Here is a 25,412-nt window from a genome sequence, read left to right on the forward strand (position 1 = left end):
ACAACTTCCAGCGCACGAGCCTTACCTTCTTGCGCTAACCTGCCACCAACCTGAGGACAACATCGACATGGAAGATATGAGTATTGAGGCGCTTCAAACTTTCTGACCTTAGAGTCAACTCTGCTAAACAGTGGAAAGAATCGTCTAAAGTTAATACACATAGTTTTATCATAGCATGAAAAGCAATAGTGAGGATAAAACTAAGATTTGTTATTGAATAAAACTGGATACATGATAACTTCAGAAAAAAAAGTTTAACCCCTAAAATAAAACTGAAGCCTACAAGGCAAAGTTAAGAGCTGAACTGAAAAGAAACTAATACATGGTTATCAAAGTTTTTTTTTGTTTTACAAATAAATGTTGAAATTGTGACATTTATTTGTATTTAATCCCTCCTTTCTCTGATACTTCTGAATATCAGAGAAAGGAGTCTTTCTCTGATAGGAGCCTTAAATATAGCCGGCTATATTTAAGGCGGCTATATTTAGCCGCCTTAAGAAGACAACCAATTAGTGAATAGAGTGCACCGGCGTGTAATTTAACCGTAGTCCAAATACAGCCTATGAAGACCTCACTGATTTGTTGTAGAACATATTGGAGAACATGACATGAACACGAACAGCAGCATGAAGACCAAGGAGCACAACAAACAGGTCAGAAAGAGAGAAATCTAGATGTTTAAAGCACAGATAGGTTCTAAAATAATATCCACAGCTTTGAACAGCTGACAAATTAACAATGATGTAGTTATTATGGAAATAATACGAATCATCCAACATCTGAAGGTAACATAGTTACTTGATTGTGTTATGAAACGGCACTATGTTCCTGAAAAATATGTAATACAGCCCCTATAAGTTGAATAGAAATAGAAATCTGTAGTGTGTCCTGTTAGAGGATGCGGAAAACTTGAGCTATATATTTAGGCTCAGAGCCAAATCCTCAGCATCCTGTCTGACGGAGCTTTTCTTTTCCAATAAAATAACAAAAAATCATCCATTCTTCCAATTCGCAATTATGTGGACCGTTTTTCTTCTTGTTTTATCTCATAAAATCAGATTAAAAGTCATCATAGTTGATGGTTGTCAAAGGACATAATTTGAAAAACTTTGAGGGGTGTAAATACCTGAGCTCTGCAAAAGCAGCACATCATAAGATTGTTCCGCATATCCGCGATATTCGACTGAGCTTCATTTGGCAGCATCAAGACGGCAAACGGGTCACAAAATAATTTTATTTATTTATTTTTTTTGTAAATTTATGTCATTTAAAGAAAATAAATGTGTTGTACTTGCTGTTGGGTGGGTCATGCTCTGAACAGCATTCAGTCTCTGTAATAAATTAAAAGCAATCTCACACTGGATGAACTTAACAGCCTCGTCTATAGCAGCCAGTTTATAACTTCATACCAATCCCTAGTCCTAAATCTTGCAATAAACAGCCGACTGTAATTGAAGCTCTTCCAGAGAAGAAGACGAGGAAGTGCCCTGTTTTTGTTTATTTGGGTCAAAGGGTCAAAACGGGGATGCCGTAACGAGAGAGCGATCTGAGATTATGGGGATGAGTACAATAGCTGATGATGCCTGTTCAGGGATTATCTGAGAGCAGCGAAGAGAGCCTCTGACCAGCAGCAGCAGAGGCTCATATAAACGTCTCCTGACCTGAGCTGACTCCTCTCACATGAACCTGGGTCAAATTTAGAGTCCGCCATTCATGATGGATCAGCTACAGCTCCTCTGTGGGGGGAATATTCTGCATGTACATAGTGGCAGACATAACCAGAGCATGAAACATGTAGAAAATAAGCATGCTGAAGATAAAAAGAGCTAGCTTTTATGACATCATTGTCATTTGAGTACAAAACATTGACCAACTTAAATCTTCCACCCAGCCAACCGAAGGCGACTTATTTGTCAGTAAAGGGACATTTCTCTATTTTTAAAGATTTGAACTGTGATCAGTTAAATTCTATGAGACTTTATAGATTATTAAACATTTAATAAAGACACATTTCCCAATCAGTGAACTTTCACAAAAGTCCAAAAAGCAGCAATTGAAATATTTTATGTGGGATCTGAAACAAACCTAGCTCCAGAACGTTTATTTTAAAATAGGAGTAAAAGGAGTCAAGCAGCCAAGAAAGCCATTGTTAATTTTTTAATCAGTGCTTATCTGTCAGTATCTCCAAAAACCAAAAGGATTGATGAGTTGAAAACAAGAAAAATCTTATGTATGGATTATCTAGCAAGTCAGAAAAAGACTTTTATTGTTTATGCATATAAATTTGGTAAATGTTTTCCAGCTTATGTAATTCTAAAATACCAAATATAATTTACTTATTATAGTTTATTTGTGGTCAAAAACTGATGAGTTTCTTTTTAATATTTAAAATGGTAGGAAGCCAAATAAATGACAAAAAATGATGTTTTTCTCCACAAAACAAATACAGATGAAGAAGAACAAAGAAAATAAAACACATTTCTTAAATTTTGCCAAGTTTGGACAATTAAGTAGAAAACGAGTCACATTATTAATTGCATGTGTGCTTGATGTTGATGAAAACGTTCTTTATCATATGGGCAGTGACATCACTGGGTGATGCAGGTTGCCAGCATCAGCTGACATGTGAATTTTGTCAGAGCATTAAAAAAAACAGGTGAACTTTTTGCTCTTTTAATTTAATGTTTTATATATATATATATATATATATATATATATATATATATATATATATATATATATATATATATATGGGGAAATAATCTAGTCAAATTAAAAAATTCCATTAAGGTTTATGAGCACAAAATACAGAAATGGCACATAAGTACTAAGTTGAGTTTGTTTTATTCCATCACTGGTTTCTGATGAGAAAATTCATTAGAATTCAGATTATGATCTTTTTTCTGATGAAATAAAAGGACAAAATCTGAATCTTTCAACTATCCTCCTTCCCATGTGTAATATTCATTCTTCTATACTTACCCAGACTTGATATCAAATTCTGTACTTTTGAAGATTGTAGGAACCCTTTGTACAGATCTGAAGAGCTCTCAAACAACTGTAGTGGAAATAAGTAATAGTACACACGCGCACACACACGCCTATACACACACACACACACACACACAGGAGCTGGCATGGCAGCTTGTTATCTCTGAAGGACATGAGTCTTGTATTGGATCAGCCACCCTAGTGGCTTTTTATCTGTCCATTCCCGGCTATGTAGAAGCTGGCGCTGAAGCACAGACATTTGCATGGAACAAGAAAATAATTAAAACAACACAGAGTCTCATGAAAGTCTTTTGTATATTGATTTCTTTTTTTTTTTGTCAGAACCAAATTAAAAACACACGACAGCCAGTGTTGTGTTTCTGTTCCTTCACACAAAGCTGCAAAGCAACAAGAACCGGAGAAAAGGCACACAAAAATGAATGGATTCTACAGCTGATCAGTCCGCAGGCCTTTAAGTACGTAATGTGACATTATGTGTCCATAATGTGACACGAGCTAAGCTCACAGATAAACATATTATCCTCTTTGTGTGGCTAGTTTATTCTAAAAATGATCCGGTTTATGCAGCGCTAATCAGCTGAGCATCAAAGTGAGATTAAAAACCTGCTGGTAATCTATATGTGATGCTTGTTGCCTTGGCAACATAATCTCCTATAGTAAACATTTTTGAAGGTGGCATGGTGAAACAAGCTTTTATGGTTAAAAGATACCTTACATTACAAAGGTCCTGCTTTGTTTCCAGCTTCCAGTGGAAATTACATTTCTCTGCTGTAGTTCTCTACAAATCCAGGCAAAAATAATACAGAAAATACAATTAAAGAGGGTAAATGTTGTTTTACTTTGCAGCAGCAAAATATAAAAGTACAGGCATGACACAAAAATAACTGGTTCATGATCTGGCTTGTAGAGGTCTAAATGTGCCACAATTCAATTTAAAGAAATCATCAAACAATTGCTCCAATCAGGGCCGACCCAAAGTTATATGGGGCCTTAAGCAGAACTTGGTTTGGGTCCCACACCAACAACAGCGGTTTGATCCAGATATGGTGACATTTGGGAGAAAGGGTGGGGGGCTACCTGAAGCTCAAACTCATAGAGATGGTAAAAGTTGTGGCATCAGATTGTAACCATGGTAATTCCATAATTTATTCCTCAAAATTGAGTGATTCCATAATTCTTTGTTCTGCTTGATTAAAAAGAAAAAAATCAACTTAATTACAACAATATAATTTTTTCTAATGTTTAATGTAATTTCTTCTGCTTTATTTTATTTATTTATTTTGCTGACGAACCTCCTCTATGATTATAGGTTCCATATTTTTATGCCGGGAAATGTTTCCACAATGAAATAGATAGATTTAAAAATAAAAATTAAAAAAGTGACATCAAGTTCCTGCCAACCTGTAGGAGCAAAATAAAAAAATAAAATAAAAAAGAAAGACTAGCAAATTTTTTTGTCACTTTAAAATACAGCCACATCACAAACAAAATGTTGGCTGAGGAGAAGAAATTTTCAAAATTATATATAATCATAAGTTACTTTAGGGATGCACAGAGAAATCGGCTGGTGACCAATTGGTGGTCAGAAACCTAGAAATTTGAAAGACTCCACTGACAGCAACATTCTTCAGTGCGGAAGTTGTTGTGGAGGAAAGAAGACTCAGAGGTTAGCTTTTTTTCCAGAAGCAATGAGGTGTTTTGAAATGGAGGAAGCACAAAAGTGAGCAAGAAAAACGATCTCCTGTCAGCCGGTCATTCAGACTGCGGCAACACAGAGCCGGACCTCACTGGATGCTGATCGTTTCACTCCAAATGCTGCCTGCAGTTTGAGGGCCTTTCACACCGGACCTTTTCTGGACTTAAACAAAAAAAATTGTCTGCCATGAGATGTCAATTCAAACGTACCTTCGGGGCTTCTCCCCCCAATCTCCAAGTAGTGGAAGGAAGAATTTGACATAAAGCGAACTTTAGTAGAATCCAGGGAGGAGGAACATGTTGCAACAAAGTTGCTGTTTTATCCTTCTGACCTTCTAATCTGACTGTTTTAGATTACAAATAACAATTGAGATAGTGCTGTAGTTTCGCAGCTAATGTACTGAATACACACCGGCACTCCTTTTTAACCTAGTAATGCTAACTAAGCTAACCATGCTAATAGCTAACAAAGCAGTCAAAAGAATTAAAATCCCTCTGTAATCCCTTTTGTCTTTGTTTGTGACTGACAAAACCCTGTTTTACAGTGACTTCTTTCTCTCTCACACACAGTGTGACGTCACCTCTGCTCTGGACATAAATAATTAGCGACCGTTCCAATCTATTTTAAATGCAAACTAATTTGAACACTGTTTTTAAAAAGTAGTTCTAGGTAGTTCTTAAAGGAAATCAAACCAAAATTGGTACTTGTAGGTCAAAACAATTTACAAAAATTGCTGATGGGGCTCAGTGGTAAAGTGTGACCCCAGGTATGGAGGCCTTAGTTCGATGACCTTTGCTACATGTCTTCCCTCTCTCATAACACACCTTTCTGTCTGACAACTGCAAAATAAACGTCACTAGAGCCGACAAAACCTTTTGAAAAAAATAAAAAATTGTTACTCATGAATCGGCCACAAACCACTGATCTGTGCATCTCTACAAGTTATACAACCCACTGGCGGGAACGAAATGGATTGAAATGTTTAGAGAAATTGTAACGTTCTGACACACTCCAATAACATTAAAAGCATCCTTCGTTTACGAGAGTCACACATCAAGTAAAGTATAAAACACACACACCTGCCCCAGTAAATAGTCCAATAAAACAAACAAAATAAACCCAGACAAATGTTCTTTAGGTTCAAGAAAGTATTCCGCTTTTTACCGTTACTGTCTCTTTAAGTTAGTCACTGTGGTGAGGCATGAAGATGTCATCTCACTGTGGAAAATATCAGTCCTCACATATGAACAACAAATCATTGCAAAGAGCTAAAATACAACCAAACACAATCAAACAGTACAGAGCCAGTGATTTCCCTCCCCCAGGTTAAGTGAAGAACCAGGTCCAAACCAGATCCACGGTCCAGTCAGGGCTCCTCTGATTTTGTTGTGGAAGGAAAACAGAGTGGAGAAGCTGCTGAGGACAACCTGCTGATGAAATACAAGCTCCCCGACCAGCCAGCCGAGCCAGAGACGGGCCCGTCACGTAGCAGCGCTACATTAAGTCCTCCATCGCAAATCTAGCAAGTCAACGGCGGCGCGTCTCTCCGCTTCCGTTTCCTCAGAATGAGTCAACTTAACACACACAGGAGACTCAAAACCGCTCTTCTGGGAGTCCCCTCTTCAGTTTTTGGGATAGATTTTCTCATAGAAGAAATTTTGAGCCAGCAGGTAGAGTTCCCCGTCTTTTTCTCTGACAGCGTGGGCCCTGACGAACTGGAACTGCTCCAGCGCAAACTCATAGAAGTCGTTCTCCATCTTCCAGATGGCTGACTGCTGCAGCTTGGCGATGGACTCCTTAGTGGGCGGCTTTTTCTCACTGGTCCTCCTCAGGTGGGATTTCTTTCCTTTAAGACAAGAAGATACAAGTTAAAACAACCCAAAAACAGTTATGACTTTTTTTTTTGTCGGTTGGCCTTTCCCCACTAAAGGAGAAGTGGTGCATTCAGAGTGATGTGTTAGAAGGTTTAAAAAGTTCAGTCTATTTTTTAGCAACTTTTTCCATGTTTGCTGTGTTTCTTTTACAGTTTGTGACAAACATCTTGAGGCTTTTTTTCTAGCCAGTTTTAAAGGAGGAGAAGAATTGTGGAAATAAAAGTCAACGTGTTGACCGAGTGTCAGTTTCGGGAAGACGGTCATGTCGCGGTAGGTTTGCAGTCGTGCCGTGCTCTTTTGATTTCACAAGATAGGATATCATTTTCTAACCTATCCACCATTAAAACCTCTGATTTACCTGATTTATCTCTATTGTCTCAGAAATGACTGAATTACTCAAATTACACACAAATGGACTCAGTTTTCTAAGAAGTCAAATTCTGAAGGCAGTAAAATGGGTTGGAATAAACTTACTTACTTTAAAAACTAGTCAGTAATTAATGTAGTAAAATGTCAAACATTTTCCTTCCACTTCAACATTAAATACACTACCTGGCCATTAAAAGGCAACACACTAATAACAGGTCAGACCAGATTTAGCTGTGGAATATATCAGGAAAAAAAACATTTATTGATGGAATGAAATGGTGATTCAGTAAATATTGATCCCAAAGGGAAATTAAATGTTGTTGTAACTCATATTAATTCAAATTCTTCAAAGAGTTTTTGTAAATGGTGACGGCTTTCGGCAAGACAGACCTCCTGTAGCGGTCCGTATTACAGTGAATATGAAGAGGCCTCTGACTGAAGTTCTTTTTAAAGCTACCTCATAAAGATTGCCAGGGTTGTCCATAATTTTCTTGAATTTATGTAAAATCCTTCTTTGCATCATTGTCATCATCGTCATCATCATTTCCAGAGGTCCCACAGACATCCCTGGCACAGAACCAGCCAACTTCACCGGGTGAGGTTGGTTACTACGGTTACGGAGTTGTTGGGTGAAAATACAACTCTGGAAAAAATTTCAGAGTCCACTGCACTGGACCTTATTGAAAACATCCTGGTTATTCCACCAAATATTTATTTCTGAACTCTTCCCGAGTTAAAACATTAAGGATTGTTGTTTCTAAATGAATATGAACTTGTTGTCTTTGCATTATTTGAGGTCTGAAAGCGCTGCATCTTTTTTCATTATTTTGCCCATTTCTCATTTTCTGCAAATTAAAACTAAATTTTTGCTTGGAATATCAGAGACATGTTGTCAGTAGCTCATAGAACAATGTTCGTTTTACTCAAACGAATACCTATAAAAAGTAAAATCAGAGAATTTTAAGTGGTCTCTTATTTTTTCCCCAGAGTATTTTACATAATCATATCGCCACCTTCCAAAACATCTTTTGGTAAAGAGAGGTGGTGATTTTTTTGGATGGAGCCAGGGAGGAAGGTGGCATTATAATATATGAGCTAGGAGTTTCTCCTCCTGCGTCTTAAGAATCTGCCCTTTTGAAGTCTGGCTATTTGATTAAATATTTAAGATCTGAATTTTTTCCCTCCAGTTAGATTTTTAAAAAAAAAGCCATGATAGTTGTTTATTCCAGCAAAAGGGGTTGAGACGGTACTAGGATTTAACGATAGAGTAAAGCTTGCGCTACCCGTTTTGTACAGCTCTGTGGCTCCTCTGAAGAACCGTGGCAACGCGGCCTCCAGCATCATCACAAAGTCCTCCAGCTCCTCGGTGACTCCCACCAGCATGTACTCATTCACCAGGTTGTATTTGGCCTGCTCCAGCGCCCACTGGCTGCCCACGTTCCTGCACACATCGAGTTTTGTTTGGGTTGACGGGGAGAAAAGCAAGATGAGACCATTTCTGATCCGGTTGCTGCTCACAACTATAAAAGTAAAAAAATATGCGGTGATAGGAGCAGGGATGGAGGGGCTGTGGATAGGAACATATCAGGAGTGAGACGCCACCAACACGTGCGCTGAGAGGGACGGAGCCAAGAGCGTGTTGTGAGCCCAGAGGACAAAATGGAGGCTGAGAAAAAAAACAGCTGCTTTTCAGATGTTTCTTAGTTTGTTTCAGCTTTCCATCCCGTTCTCTAGAGAAGACAGTAAAAGGTGTCAGAGAGTCACAGCAGGAATAAAAGCAATGCCAAAGGTGAGATGGTTACATAAATACAGAGATGAGGTCAAAGGTGAAAGCACTGAAAGATCCTGGGAGGAGAGAGCAAAGTACTTTAAGGCCCATTGTGAAGCGGCGTGAACTGATAAAGCTGCTGCTTAGAAACTATTTTACAAGCAGAGATAACAAAACGATGCCGAAAAAAAAAATAAGTATAAAACATTCATCTTGTCCTTTTTAATGCAAGGCTGTAGGAAAAAAAACAGAAATGTAAAAGAAGTGAAAAATTAGGAAGCATCTTATAGTAGATGGTAAAAATGTTCAAAGATTGATGCTTATTCTTAAATTAGACAATGTTTTAATTGGTAATTTTACTCATTAGATAAAACAACCAAAACGTTTCCTGATTGTGAAAAGATTCAACGTTGGCCTTACTAAAATACTTGTATTAGTTTATTTTTGTCTGCATTGTTAAAATTTGTATTAATTATCGATATATCTACACAGCTGAAATCAGAATAATCAAATAAAAATACACTTTCTCCCTGTCTGAAGTTAATTCAGACCAAACATCCCTCACGTTAGATCAGTCAAAATTACCAAACTTATTTCTATTTGCTAAATGTTGGAAAACTTATTCAGAGGATTTTTTACAGATTTTTTTTTGTAACTTTCTTTGAATTTAGAAGTTTACATACATTTACATACAAACGGTTTATGTCGTACGGTTTAAATCCCCGATGCTGACCAAATGCATGTGAACTTTGGAATTCGAAGAAAGTTACAAAAGTTCTCAATAAAGGTTTTCTAACATTTAGAAAATATAAATAATTTTGGTACTTTTGACTGACCTAAAACAAGAGAGGTTTGGTCTGATTTAACTTCAGGCAGGGAGAAAAAATGTGTGTGTATATTTTTATTTGCTGTATGTAAACTTCTAGTTTCAGCTGGATATCTTTATTCCTTGAGCGCAGTTTTGGTTCCATCCCAAATAAATATACTGCTGACTATAAAAAGCATTATGCAGAATTCACATCAAATAAAGCAACATTCACAGTCCACTGGAATAAAGGAAAATGTCATCGTGTGCCACAGGGTAGAATGTGGAGACTGTTTTGTCGAGTACGGCTGCTTTCAGGCTGTATTCAACAACTATTACTATTTGATATCAGTCAACAAAACTGACAGTGCGCCCAGACATATTCGGTAATCCTTACTTCTAAACTCAAATTGCAGGATTCTACCTCAGACAGACAGACAGACAGACAGACAGACAGACAGACAGACAGAATGATAGATAGATAGATAGATAGATAGATAGATAGATAGATAGATAGATAGATAGATAGATAGATAGATAGATAGATAGATAGATAGATAGATAGATCAAATACGACTTAAAAGTAATTTAATTTTAATGTCTTGAAATTGGGCCTCTGTCTCTTTAAGAAACTCTTGCTCTTTCTGAAACTCCGCCTTCAGAAAGTCATCACAACATGGTTCTTCTATTAACCCTCTGACAATGTTTTTACCAACGTTGCACTGAGAAGTAGCTCCTATAACGAGCTCAGCAGATGCACAGCTACACCAGGTGTTTGCTAATTGCTGCTGGCTAGTCTGAAGGAGCTGAGGGGGGAGATGCAGGGGCAACACTCCAGGTATGTTCTTTGATGAGGGAATACCATTATAAAATGATGTAAAGTCCAAAAAAGTTGATGTGACATAATATGTCCTTTAATGTTTCAACATTTAACAATTAGAGATACAATTGGCAATCCTAACTAACCAAAGACGGGAAGCCTTTACTCTGATTTAATGTCAGACAATGAGGAAAAAAAGCTGGTCGTTTTCACAGAGTACAGCTGAATATCTAGTTTTAGCTGTAATAGCCTCAGGTTGAGTTTAGTCTAAGAGTTATTAATGTCCAGTGTTTCCACGGGAACGGTAACCAGAATGTTTGCTGTCAAAGAGGAATAAGGAGTGAAACTGGAACTCTTACCAGCATTCAGAATAGTGACCACAGAAAAAGGGGATCTGGAGCCAGAGTTTCTCAGGAGCACAGTCTGATCCGCCGGCTGACACGCACTCGTCAAACGTCTGAAACAAAGGCGCACAAAACGCATCAGGGGACAAAGCCGTGCATCTTTTTAACCCTTTCTTAATGAGCTATGTCCAACCATGCATTCAGAGCAACATCTGACATCAATATGACTCAGAAACATGACTCGGCAGAAAAGTGGGACAGAGAGGAAGCAGGCTTCAGAGGGCAATGTTGGCATGTTTTTTTTTTATTATTTACCTTCTTGTCTCCTTGTTTCCTGCGTCTCAGGCCAGGTCTGTAGTCGTCCCCGAACCGCAGGAAGTAATAATAAGATACCAGCCTCTCGATGGGGTCTCTGATCAGGTTAATGTAGATGGGCTTCCTCTTCACTCCAAACCTGAGGAGGATTCGCTGAGTCAGGCAACTGGACGAGGGTATTGTCAAGTAAACACATCTCTTTGTGTGTAATGAGTTCATATATTACTATTTAGTTTCACTCTTTAAACTGAAGTACTGCAACGACTTTTTCATGATATTCTAAACTAATGGGACGAGCATGCCCCTATTCACAGTTTGAAGCTTGGATCTCTAAGTGACCACCAGGGGGAGCTAAAGACCCAAAGGGTCAGCAGGTTGGATTTCCTGGTACATAAGCAGTCTGCCATCGTAAACATGAACAGAAATTATTTCTTTACTTGGTAAAATCCAGGAAGGAGACGTGTCCGTGGTAAAACGCCGGCTTCATTTCCCTCCATTCTGTCACGTTCTTTACAAACCGCACCTGAACACACCAGAAAATGCTGATTACACCAGAGTCTGTCTGTCTGTCTGCCTCACTGTATTAAACCAGTCTGCCTGTCTGTCTACCTGGTCCTGTATGGACATGACGGGGTTGTTTTTGGTGGTGTTGATGTGCAGCACGTGGTAGCGGTTCTTCCCGCACAGGTCGTAGGCGATGTTGGTGAAGGAGGTGCTGGCGGTCTTGGGCACGCGGTTGTAGATGATGACCAAGTCGTCCTCGCTGTTGGTCAACGCGGCCGCCGCCGCCTCGCGCTCCCTCAGGCCGTCCTGCGTGTGCCGCTGCTCGATCTCCCGCACCTCATGCCGGGCGATGGCTCGCTCTGCGGGAACGACAGGGAAACAGGATTCATCTGACTCTGATACTTTACGCGTGGGCCGCCGTACGTGAAGTTACACAGTGAAAAATTTAACAGCAATCATTCTGCAGAGTTAAATCAACACTGTGCCGAGTCTATTTGGTCCTTATCAGAATGGGCGTTACTTTAACTCTTTGCAGAGTTAACGCTTGAAAAAGTTATGGCTACTCAAATTATTTTTGAAATAACTCTGTAAGAGTTAAATTAACACCAAAAACCAGGAAAACTGAGAGATTTCAGTCAGAAAGAAAATGAATGTGCTTCTTGATGTTTCAACATCACTTTTTCACGATTTTATTCATACATTTAGAGTTCCGAACTAAATATTTAGTTTTCAAACTAGTTCAAATTAAATGTTTATTTTACTAACTGAATATTTTGCTCCAAACTAAATATTTAATTTTAAAACTAAATACTGAATATTTATTTTCCAAACTAAATATCCAGAAAGCTAGCTAAATATTTAGTCTTCTAACAAAAATATTTAATTAGCGAGCAGCGGAGTTTATACAGAGGTCCCATTTTTTATTTTAATATGCAATACCCGCTTAATGATAAGCTAAATATTTTTGCTTGGACCTAAACATTTAGTTGACAAGTTATGTATTTAGTTTGGAAAATAAACATTTAGATAACTATCAAAGATAAATGTTTAACTTTCTAACTAAATATTTAAATTGGAAGTTAAATATTTAGTCCACAAACTAAATATTTAGCTCCACATTAAATATTTAGTTTGGAATTCTGACATTTCTAAATGTAAGCAGCGCGACATGGTGAAAATATGACCTTGAAAAATGATCAGCCATTTCTCAAATGGGTGCTCACTTCACATCCATCCATCTTGGCGAGGAGTGCAGTAAGACAAATTATTGCTGTTAATATTTACTGTGTGCTTTTAGCAACAGCGTGCCATATTTACAATGAGAGCCAAAATACGCCAAAGTCACTGTTTATAAAAGAGAAGCAGCCAGGTCTTGCTGATTGGAAAGCATTGATCGGTTGATCATCAGTAAGCATGATGACCTCTATAAAAGCTAATGTGGAGACAGTTTGTGGATCTATTAATCAGCCTAGTGACAAAACAATGTGGAGGAGGAAAGCATCGATCTAAAAAAAAGATTATAAGGCCATGAGAAAAAACCCACACATTTTATTGAAGGTCTCAGAATGTAAAGTTTATAACAGTGGAAAAATGTTCCGGTTGGGCCAGAAGAAAGCCCCTGGGAAGAACCCCCCCAACCCCCAAGAAACAAACTCAACCCATAATACCAGCTGGATTGATGAAACCAACATTTGACTACAGAGAACCAGATGTGGATGAAACCCAAATTCAGGACATCAGAACAAACAGGAATGATAAGGTCTTGTTTTGAGCTGCAGCATCATGAAAAAAAAAAATCACTTCTGAAACCCAAAGTTTTCTTGGGTCAGGTGGGAGGCCCTCCAGCTGGTTCTGAACCGGGCCGTGCAGCAGAACTGTGAACCCAAACAGCAGAACGAAAGGGAAAGTAAAAAAGTACGACATTACAAAGCTCCAGTGAAAGCCTGAAACTAGGCTGAGCTGAAAAGCTTTGCATACGACACATATGCATATACAAATGCCCAACAAACCAAAGTGGTGGACATTTACAGGAACTACTGCTGCTGACGCTGGTTCTACAAGCTGAAAGGTGTACTTTGGTCTTGAGACGCTGCTTAGATTTAGCTTATGTTCCCAGGGAGGACCAGACTGCACCTTCAAAGACACATAAAGACAGTTACAAAGTCAGCCTTCTATCACAAGAAGAACATGTCCAGGACTAAAGGACTAATGTCCCTGCAAGATCTAGAGAAACTCATCCATGTGTTTGTCTTTTGTCGCATTTTGTCTGCAACAGTTTCTTTACAGGTCGGCCTAAAATAAATAAATAAAAAATCAATCAGACAGCTGCAGCTGATCCAGAATCTGACTGTATGAGCTACAAACCTAAGCTTAAGTTTAAATGTGATCCACTCAGTGATGCAGCACTCAGTGACTGTGATCAATAACACAGCTCTGAGAGAGACTAGAGCTGTAACTTCATTAAAAATAGATTTTCATTTCATTCGGCATCGTCCCTGTCCGTGCGCAGCAAAGCTAAAACTTGTGCCGTGAGTTGCAAGTGGAATGAAAAATGTCATCAACGGGATTATTAGTTAATCTTTCTACAAACAACTTTTTTAATCCTTGATGTACCGCATCCCAGTAATTATGCAGACGGCGCCGTGATCAGCCACATAAACAAACAATCCAATATTTGGATTTAAAGTGATGTAAAAGGACGAGACGATGCAAAAAGCAATCCTGTCTCTTGGACTTTCCCAGTTTCTCCTCACACTGCAGCCATAAACTTGCTGGAGTTTTTTTGCGTTTTTATAATGCAGTCCAACAGAACGTAGTGCGGAACTCTGAGGTGAAAGGTCATATGGTGTTTAAAATTGACTCTAAATAAAGTCCAGTGCGAGAAATTACTTAAAAAAGTAACCTCATTAGGTATTACAGCCCACCTCCGTGTAATCCGGGCTTAATTCAACTGTTCCGTGACGTTCTAAGAGGTTTATTACAAACAAACAGCATCATGAAGATCAAGCTAAATAATATCCCAAGCATTAAACATTTTCAGCAGTAAATAGAATATGTTGGCAGGACAGCTATTAGCCACTGTTGAGGAAAAAAAAAAAACATAGATAAGCCGTTGTAAAGTGTGCCAGAACTCATCCATGGGACAAAAGCAATCATGTTGAAGAAGATACTAGAAGAAAATGAACTTTTTGGTTCACGTGCAAAACGCTTTGCGTAGCGTGAGACGGACACTGCACATCACCCTGAACACACAGATCAAAAGTGAACCGTTGTGCTGTAGGGGATGCTTTTCCTCAGCAGGGGTTGGGAAGCTTGCCAGGGTTCGTGATAAGATGGATGGAGCTACACACAGGGAAACCCAGGAAGACAATCTGTTAGGAGCAACAAAAAGACTTGAGACCGAGGCGGAAGTTCAAAAGCCGGAAGCTCATTTTCATTTTGCGGTGTGATCCTTTGAAAATCAAGGGCCCATTGTGGCAGAATGCACTGATAAAGCTACCCATTAAAAACTGTTAAAATATCAGTAAAGAGTTTTCTATGCATTCAATCACTTACTCTCCATGTTGAATGATACTGAACATCTTTTCACACTGATGTAATTTGGCGGTCTACGGATAAAAGTGTCTTAAAAAAATTAAGCGCACAACTCTTAATTTGAAGGTTCTGTTCATGTGAGGGCCACATTAAAAGTTATTCCAGGCCGGGTTTGGCCCCCAGCCCTCAAGTTTGACGCATGTGTTAGGATATGAGTTTTGCTGACAAATAAGATTTTTCTAAAATAAAAAACTTTTTCTCTTTTATTAATACAGCTACAGCTTAAAAAAAAAAATTGAAACCCCAAACCACAAACTGATAAAACTACAGAAAAGGGGAAAACATAAAAACATTCCAGGACATTTGGGGAATTCCTTTATTATAAACAATTCAATACTTTGCTTGCTTTGTGAAAATTTTCAATGTACAACATACTAAATATGAATTAACAGATAAAAGTTTTAAAACATGTATTAAGAAATGTATTTTTCCATTGTCCATTAAAAGAATAATAATTGCGGCCCTTGCGCACTCTCAACTTGGTGATTTTGGACCACTGGCCTAATCAAAGTGCAAAATTAAAACCAACTGAGACGTGGAAACTAATTTTCATTCATTCTAATTCAACTTGAGCTAATTTGCAAAGAGTGGGCCAAATCTGTATCGTTTAGATTCACTAGAGACAAACCCTACATGACTGTTACTGCGGTGCCAGGTGGTTCTAGCAGGTTTTGGGTCAGGAGGCTTGAAAACCCAAACCAAAGCAAACTTTTTAGAACTTTATTTGTACAATGGCCTGTCAACAACACAAGCTCTACATGCTCGTAAAGGAAGAGTGAATGCTGCAAACCAGTGACTCGGTACAGTGCCAATTTGATTAATAAACTAAACTTGACTGAGCATGATGTTTTTTTTGATGTGCCTTGAGATGTTTGTTGTGAACTGCCTCGGTATTAATAACCCAAACTGAACTGAATAAGTGTTAGAGGTGCAGCCCCGAAGCAGACCGCTTTAAGGGCTTGAGGTTGGCCGTTAGACGTGAAGATTACAGTTATTTGATAGCTAATTGGATGTTTACAGGACATCAATTCCCTTTAAATTAGGAGCGCAGAGGTTTTACTGGGGTTATTGCCTTCCAAAAACTGTGTGAGACTGCGGAGGAGCCAGACTCCGGTGCCTCGGTGTGAATAGACGCAACACAAAGAAGGCCTGGCCTTTGACGCCCTCCGGCTTTTCTTCGCCAAAATTTGCCTCCAGATTGACGGCCGTTGACAAAGACAGCTAGTGCTCCGCAGGAAGGATGTAGGGAGAGGAAGTTTGTGTGAGTTTGTGAAGAGGGAAGGCAGCAACACCAGAGCGCCTAATACCCATGGGAGCTCCAAATGGAGCGCCGATTTGAAGCAGTGCCTTGCGCAGGGGGCACAGGCCTGCCTAGGTTTTACAAATAAAATTTTATTTGGGGTTCCACTTTTTTCCTTATTGTGAGTATATGTACATGAAGTGCCCTCCTGAGCTACACGGCCCATGCAGCTGTTAACGAGGCGGGATCGGGTTTCACCTCCACTCGCTTGTGTCCACAGGACATCGGACACAGCAGAGTGGAGACGGGCCAGCTGCTGGTGATGGACGAAGGGTTCGTCCGCATGCACAACAACTGGATTGAAGACATGTGTTCACGTGACGACGGAGGGCTCGCCTCGGCCAACATCAACAGCAGTAACAGTTGCTATGTTGGAACCTTATCGCCTCAGATCAAGTGACATCTTTGGAATATTTTGATCCGGAACAGAGAGGGTAGACAGAGTACCGCAGAACCAGCGGTCCCTGGCAATACAAGTCATCAACGTCACGCGCTTCAGAGAGTGGCACAGACTGGCAGGTGCTTGAAGGAACGCAGTCTACTTTCCACGTCTACACATCCTGTAAACGTTTCCCACCGTTAGCCATACGAAGAGAATTAGCGAACGCTTAGGTTATTCCAACATGTACCATGTAAATCCATGCAGTGAGTACACTATGCACTTCCTATAAATGTAAATTACAATGAGACACCTAATTCAGAGTATTGTGGTCATATTTTTAAAATATACTTTGATCTATTTCAGTCAGTTACTCATTGGGTGGTGATTGGCAGCAGATGATTTTAAGCTCCGGTGGCCTTGACCGGACAGACAAACTGAGAAATATGATCCTTTTTTCAGATCAGTAAAGACGATGTCAATTGTGGTAACAGCACTCTTCAGTGTGGATGTTGTTACTGATTGAATATTTCAGGTTTGTTATTTTCAGTATTACTAAGGTGCTAATAATGGAAGTTAGAGGAAGAAGACGACTGTAACAACCTTTTTGTTTTCTGTCTTTAAACATGCAAGACTTGGACATGATGTTATCAGAATGCTAACAGCACTAACTGCCTGTATGAAATACTCTAGTCTAGGTTGTAATCATTTTGCCTTTGCTTTGTAACTGAAGGAAATATAGAAAAAAATGTTATATATGATCACATGACTATATCTTAAGCCTCAAAGATATATCGGAATTTGCTAAACTAAGATTTATCAGGTCCAAGCTTTGTTCAGCGTTTTCTTGTATAGTGACACTAGTTTAAAACATGACAAAGCTAATAACTCTCTGGGAACATTTAGCACAAATGTACCACTTTATGCCTATCAAGCTGTGTTTTCTTCAGTTTTTTTTAATCCATTGAACACATTCTACATCTTTGCTACAGCCTGCTCCAAAAAAATCCTGTAGTCTTGGCTCTTATCCCAGACCCTTTACCCTATAATGAAGAGAAAGTCTAAGCCCAATCCTTCCTCTCTTCTGAAACACTGAGCACAATATACACAAACCATGTTGTCTGTAGGATATATTTAGGGGTAGCTTTTGTTTTTCTTCCCACGAAGGTTTGGTTGCCAAGGATTTAAATTTTTCCGATGTATTTTAGTCCCAGAAAACTGCTCAGCTGCTTCCATCCAGTGCTACTATGTTCAAGACAACAACAGCATGGCTTACCGATATAAAGTAAACTGGTGGCACAGTTGTCAAATGCCTTTGTGCAACAGAATAACAATTCTGTCTTGCCTGGAACAAAACTTACGCTGTCAGAGTTTCATTTCACCAGTGTAGACATTTCTTTTTTTGCAGATTACTCCTAAATCAGGTGCTGGCTTGTTAAGTCTCCAAGATGCAGGGCTCAGACAACATTGCTTCTGACTTCCTGCTCCTCACTCATGATTTATGAGCTCAAATTACAGCTAGTGACTCAGGATAAGTTCAAGCCATTCTTCCAGGGCGGCCATTGATTGACGTCTCAGTTAACTTGTGCTTCCATTTTTTCATAGTTCTCAGTGGATGAAGATAACTTTAGGCAAAAATACTAAACTTTATCATAAAGGAACAAACAAAAACATAATTTAGTAACTGCATATTTGCACAACCCAAACATTCTCCCTAACCCTAACCCTATTAATGGGCTCCATATACCAGGTTTTGGTTCCTTTAAGGCCAGTCGGTCTTTAGAAGTTTGGTAAATATGCCAGAAATGGTTATAAAGAGGATAAAAAACCCACGCAGGTTTGTATTTCCAGTTGTGTATGAAGAACACATTTCCTACAAGGAGTTGCCACTGCTGTGTGGACGACATGAAACCGTCGTCCACACAGCATGGAAGAGAGACTGCGTGCGCCAAACGTCACGTTTAAAACCGACCAAAATTAGCCTTCCAGTTTGAATCCCGTAAAGTAATGTTTTTCTGTAAGAAGGACTGAGAAAACACGAGGGCTGCCGTGTTGCTGACTGAAATCCACTGACCATGTGAAAGGGGCCCTGAAAGCGCTTGTTAACCACACAGGTTCTGCCAAATTTCCAACAACCAACAAGCAAGCGCAGAGAGGTTTTTCTTGGGCTTTGTAGTGGGTGCCCCATTCATCGCCAGACTGAACACACTTGGCAAAGACCCCCATATCAAAGAGTGCTACACACACACACACGCCCACACACATACGTGGAGCTAAGCTCAGAGCTCCCCTCTGAGGTCATTTAATTAGGGAACAAAAGTGTGAATTACTATGGCCACACAGCGGGGCTCCTTTCTTTCCACATTTCCCTCAGCTCCCCTCCCCTCTAGCCATCGCTGTGCATTAAAAGCTAATTATGAACCGTGCAGCTTACACGGGTCTTAAAAACTGTGACAACTACAAGCCTATTACTCCCGGTCCCGTTCCAAGTGAGAGGCGGGCGGAAGACAGAGGGGCTGGTAGTTGAAACATATTTACTGAAGCAATTTCACGCTGATTAGACGTTGGAATTTCAAATCATCATTCACATTCGCAGCTTGATCTCCGAAATGGGACAGGCCGTCATGTATTATTGCTCCCACGCCAGATCTGATGGGATAATAAAAGCAAGAGAGAGAAAGAAAGAGAGAGAGAAGATGATCCTTTCTCCAAGCGGCTCATAAATCCATCATCGCTCCCATCCACCAGTTCTCCTCTTCTCCCTTCTCCCCTCCGGAGAGGCTTAGCCTCAACGAACCGAGGCCTAGAGCTGGGCGGGTAATAGAGATTGGCAATGAGGGGCAGACTGAGGTGTACGGCTTGTGTGGTTCTGCTTGGACGCTGCCGGATTGCAAAATCAATGGAGGATGGCAGGAAGGAGATCTAGCTTGCTCTTGTGGTAAAAATCTGTTTTTTTTTTTTGTTAAAAATTGAGTTTTCTTCCCCTGCACCTCTGGGTGTAGCTTGCTAGTTTTGCTTTGCTAGGTTTCCAGAACGGGTGGTGGGGAGGGCAATTATGTCACCACTACAGCGTTCACACACACTTTGGAAAGTCTTAATTATTCTAATTCAGTCTTTGGATGTATTTAGCTAAGGGTGGATTAGCAGCGGAGTTAAGAAAGGAGGGCTAGGGCTAGAGGAGATGCAGGTCCGCATAAACGGAGCAAAACACGACGAGGAGATGGGACCGTGTGTGAGAGGAATCAGGTTTTTAAACCCTGCTGGCAGAGAAACGGCGCTAAATGCTTCTGCTTCCAGATTTCATTAAGAATTGAGAAGGTTGGCGCATTTCCTTAAATGGTTTAAACCAGAAAATAGTTTTGAATACATATATTCATTATTTATACATAATCAGGAAATGAAAGTAGCTCGAAAAAGAGTGGGAAGAAGAAGAGCTTACTTACTCCCACTCCCTATTCAAACATTAATTGCACGGCGACGTCACGAAGCCGCCTGCATGTAATAGATATGTGCAAAAATGCCTTAGTATTTCTGCTTGAATCTCAAACTGGAAGAAAAAAAAGGTCTGTTCCTAAAATAGCCCTATAAGCAAATTGTATCACTCTGAAAAAAACAAACAACAAAAAAACAAAGCTGCCTAAGCTGCTGTTAATTTCACATATTTGCAGTTTTAGTCCGTTCATATCTAAAAAAAATTTTTATCCAAAATACATATATATATATATATATACTGTATATTCCAAATGACTTGATGTACTTTCCAGATTTCTTTATTTTACTGCCTATGTTCATTTACAGCAGATGATTTTAAATAATTACAGAATTCTCGTAATCTTCTTAGGTTCAGATGCCTAAGCCAATCTTTTAGATGTCCAAGACTGGCATGTGGTGGCTAATATGAAACACATAATTGAAAATCTATTAAAGTCTCAATCAATAAATACCCAGATTAAGCAATATCTAGCTCAATCAATAGATACAGCACTATTGATACCTAGCTCAATCAATACCTAAATCAATCTAGACCCAGCTCAATCAATCGATACTTACCTTGACTGACAGATAGATAGAAACACAAAGAAAACACAGAAACAAACAATTCACATGGGATAATTGGAGTAAATGATTTGTTCTCAAGATAGGCTATAAAAGGAGGTGGAATCAAACTCAGGTTTAATTATAGGTCACAGAAAGTCCATTTTTAGTCCTCACCGCCCAGAAGGACTGTGTTAAAGATCCTCATAAAAACTGCTGCGACACAATATGTCCTGAGTGAAACGTGCGCTTTATAAAGCTCTGTAATGCTTTAAATGGACATTCTGGTTTTAAAAGAGGTAGCAAAAATGAGATTTACAGAAAAAGTGAGAATAATATGAGCTGGAGGGCATTTCTGTTAAGGTCAGAAGCCTGATTTTCATCTATAATCCCCCACAGAGTCGTGCTGCCTTCGCTGCTGTCCAGGAATTCTTTGCAAACAGCTCATGTAAAGGCCGCTTATAATGTAACCCCTATTGATTTTCTTCTGAATGTTCAACAAAAGTAGTCAAGAAAACAAGAACCTCTCTGTTACCAACAAAGCATCCCTCCAATTTAGAGAAGGCACAGAACACACCCTTGTTTGAGCCGAGGGACAACAGCGTTCAGACAGCTTTAAGTGGTTAACGGATCTGAGTGTGGGTCTTGAGACCACAATCACACCATTGAAAATCATTTGGGGGTTAGTCAGTATGACAGGATCCAAGATGATGGACTAAAAATGACAAAATTATCCTTTCTGGAGATTTCTTTAGAATGTTTTGGGGTTTTTTTTAATCGTTATTGAGAGATGCTCTGGTGGGAAATCGGGTTCTGCTATCCATGTGGATGGTAGGTAATAACTTCCTAAGGCTGGAAACATACTGAGTGCTTTTGGACTTTCCAGGGGTCAAGTGCTGATGTGGAACTGTTTCTGAGTCGGCTAGTTCCACTCGGAGATACAGAGTTTTACTACAGCCTAATAGGGGGGATAAGTGAACAAAACAAGACCTTTGGGCAATTTTATTCCAAAGAGTCTGGTGAACCTTGTGGTCATTGACTGTCCAAACACAAATCTCTCCCCAAACAACTTATGTTTGCGGTTTCACTTGGTCTTCTTTGGCATCACCTTTTGAAAAGGGGTTTTACCATCACTAATGGTGAGCAGAGTCATACACACATTTGGACTACACATACCAGCATGAGACTTTGGTAAGTGCTGGTTGTTTCTTTGTGTTGTACTTCAGTAGTTTTGAGTCTTTTTTAAATTATGAAAGGGATGTTCAATCTGAATCAGAATCAACTTTATTTGCTATGTTTGTGGGCACAAACGAGCAATTTGACTTCAATTTCCATCGCTCACATCGTAATCAAAGTACAATCACAAACAGCAAAGTACAAATCTATGAGGACCTCAGAATTATTTCACGTTTATTTCTGGAAACTACCCAGAAACGTTCCATTGGAAGCTAAATTGAGGAATTTGGGAAATATTGTAAACTGCTAACTGTTCATGGGAAAGATAAAAACTGATGGGAATAAACTGAAAATCTGAGGAATTTAAACAAACCATTAAATAAAAGCCTAAATATATATATTGCCATTAAAGCTACAACATGTAACTCTTATAAACACCATGTTTATTTTTTTTTTGACATATGTGTTAAAACTGTCTCTATGTTTTGACAGTATAAAAAGAGACAAATGATCTGTGAAAAAATTGAGCTCCTCTGCCTTCCCCCTATGGTCTTACTGCCATGTGCAAAAATACAACACTAAGGTCAGAAACAACCAATCAGTGCCAGGAGGCGTGTCTTAGCAGTATCAATCACCCTCATGTATGTTCTACTCAGATCCTCCCTTTGGTCTCTGCTTCGCTACAGTTAACAACACCAGAGCCTGTCGTTAATGCTAAGGCTAGTTAGCAGAGCTTCCGATGACAGCGAATAAACAGTGTTCCTGTTTATCCAGCTTCATGGAACCTGGAGGAGAAACGGCAAATTGTTTCTCCACTGTTAGCGAACTGAGCAGCATGTACACCATGCTGGGACGTGGGGGTTAGTCAGTATGACAGGATCTGAGATGATGGACTAAAAATGACAAAATGATCCTTTCAGGAATCCCACTGACTAACCAGTGTGATTGACAGTGCTAAGTCCCGCCTCCTGGCTCTAACTGGTTGTTTCTGACCAGATACAATGTATTTTATAAAAGTTACATACTGCAGCTTTAATGCTCACAAATTCTCATCAATTTCCAAGGAAAGTTTCCAAATTTGAAAATTCCTGGAATTTTGCAACCCTGCTGACGTTGCACTTTAGGATGTGCTACCAACGGGTTAGAGCTAGATAGAGTCCACACTTTAACGGGGAAAGTCGATTTTTTATGAACAAGCGTCGACTGAAAACATTATTAGACGTGTGGTCATTATGTTCAGCTTCTGCACAAAAATCTATAGCCCATTACACAGGTTCAAGATTACACAGCTAAATGCAAGCAATATGGCATCATGTAGATGGAGAAGATAATCATCATGGCCTAAGTTGATTCCCACTTTCTCTTCCAACATGTCTCCTATCTGACTGCATGGTTCTGTTAAGCCAGTAATGTCTGCTCAAACAGAAACCGTTGAGAAACTGCGTGTTGAGGCTGATTCATCGGAAACAGCCACCAGATGACAAGGTTTTATGGATGAACCGATCTAACGTTCCTCTGCTTTGTACAGAAACGGTAGGTTTGACAAGTTACACAGTGGATTGGCTGGAACTGCTCTCGTCTTGGCAAGCATCCTCCTGACTAAGCAGAGGCTACTGGCCACGCATTCTCTGGCAGAGAGTAAAAAGAAAATATGTGAACAATGATTGAGGAAGAGCTAATAAATCTCTTTTGTAGAAAGAGAGAGAGAAGCAGTCCCAGCAGGAATGGCTGTCACTGCTAGACGCCTTCGGCAAAAAAAAACATGTGAAATACTACAGTCAGATCAACAGATGAATGAAGATGAAAGAGCTCGAGACAGAGGAAGGCATATGGAGTAGGATTTGAACTAAAATAGAGCGCTCTGGTTTGTTTTTTTCCCCCTCTCCAAGGATTTATTTCCAAGTGTGACAACAAACCCCCGTTGTAACAGAACGGATCGGATTGCACAGATACAAACGAGATTGTCACTCTTCCCTCTTTATCCGACTGCCCTGTAACAAATAATTAATAATGCACACACAGGAGTCCGGGGAAAGCTCGACACTCTGTTAGACGGAGCAGACGACGGCTATCCGTGGGCCTAATGCTGGGTGGGAGGGACGGGAGGAAAATCTGTTTCGCAAAGTGACAAGTGTGTTACACGGAGCAGTTCTGCAAAAAATAAAAACACCCAAGAAGATTGATCCTTTTGTCTCTGAGTGGCTCCTCCATCTAATCTAATGCTGATGTACTGGATTTACCATCAGATCATTAAAAGTCTGGAGACATAAGTTTGTGGTTTGTATCTCTGACAAATCATCTGCGCAAAAAGTGACCAGAGGGCACTCCAGGATGCGAACGGATCCCGCGTCTTGTTTCCACTGAAAAGATCTCCCTCTGCTTTTAAAGTCAAACCTCTGTCAGTCTGAACAGCTCAGGCAAATCTTCCTGTCCGTCCACCGTCCAGCTATTTGTCCATGCTTGATTTGAGGTTTCTGCGTTTCACTCTGAGACAGAACAAGGCAGAGCAAAACTTTTAAAAAAGAGGTGCCTCTGTCAAATGTGATTTACATATTGGGATATGTCTGGTCGTTATTGTCTACTGAAATGATTTAAATCTCAGCTCAACTGTACAAAAACAGATGAAAGGTGTTGAACTTTGTTTTTTAAGCAGAAATGAAGCCGAGATGGAAGAAATTAATGGGATCCTTTGAACTTCTATGAGATTTTGGGTTAAAAGTAGCAACAGTATTTGAACACCAGTAAATATGAACAGCTCTATAAAAGGAGAGGTTCTTGGCTGCTTGTTGGTCTGGAGCAGGGGTCTGCCACATGTGGCCCCTACAAAAACATCTTAGAAGAGTTTGTTTAAGAGGTGGGACTGGATTCAAATGTTTAATCGAGGGTCTGTTATTATTACTTGCAATTAATCACATTTTAATCGAAAATCATATATCAACAACATACATTTCTAACTCAAAATGCCCAATAACAAAGATATTTATTGTTTCTAATCTGTTGTTCAGGCTCTCCAACCATCAGATTGGACCAATGTGCTATTCCACCCAATCAGCTTTCTAGTTTTTCAGGAACCTCTGGTCATTCGTGGAGCTTTTTTAGAAATGTGAATGCTGACAATAACGTTGGGACATCTGCACTGCTGCCACATGTTTAGCATTGAGATGCTATTTTAGCCTTGAGTAGTTTCACTGATAGGCTAACTGCTTTTAGCACAATTTGAACACAATAAGAGTTTCCAGCGTCCCATCAGATCATTTTCAGAAGCAAAACTGAACCTGAAGTGGGCCAGAAGTCGCTTTGTTGTTTTTAGTGGATGTCACTTGTGCGTCAGATTTACAGGTGTACTGGAAACGTGTGAATACAAAGGTTCTGGCTCGTAACTTTAGTATGTAAAATAAAGAAATAAAAATTGTGATTGATG

At 39.6% G+C, this 25,412-nt stretch overlaps 1 protein-coding gene across 1 annotated transcript in view; it reads right to left on the reverse strand.

Annotated features, from left to right (window-relative positions):
- Positions 1-3,287: 3,287 nt before the first annotated feature.
- hs2st1a (heparan sulfate 2-O-sulfotransferase 1a) overlaps positions 3,288-25,412 on the reverse strand; it is a 40,249-nt gene continuing 18,124 nt past the window's right edge. The window contains exons 2-7 of the mRNA XM_028021400.1: positions 11,613-11,866; positions 11,441-11,526; positions 11,004-11,142; positions 10,704-10,801; positions 8,235-8,392; positions 3,288-6,554 (exon numbers count right to left, since the gene is read on the reverse strand). Coding sequence (XP_027877201.1) covers positions 6,331-6,554; positions 8,235-8,392; positions 10,704-10,801; positions 11,004-11,142; positions 11,441-11,526; positions 11,613-11,866 — 959 coding nt within the window. The 3' untranslated portion in view covers positions 3,288-6,330. The remainder of the gene's footprint in view (positions 6,555-8,234; positions 8,393-10,703; positions 10,802-11,003; positions 11,143-11,440; positions 11,527-11,612; positions 11,867-25,412) is intronic.

The sequence above is a fragment of the Xiphophorus couchianus genome, chromosome 6 (genome assembly GCF_001444195.1).
Source record: "Xiphophorus couchianus chromosome 6, X_couchianus-1.0, whole genome shotgun sequence".
In the NCBI taxonomy this organism is placed as follows: Eukaryota; Metazoa; Chordata; class Actinopteri; order Cyprinodontiformes; family Poeciliidae; genus Xiphophorus; species Xiphophorus couchianus.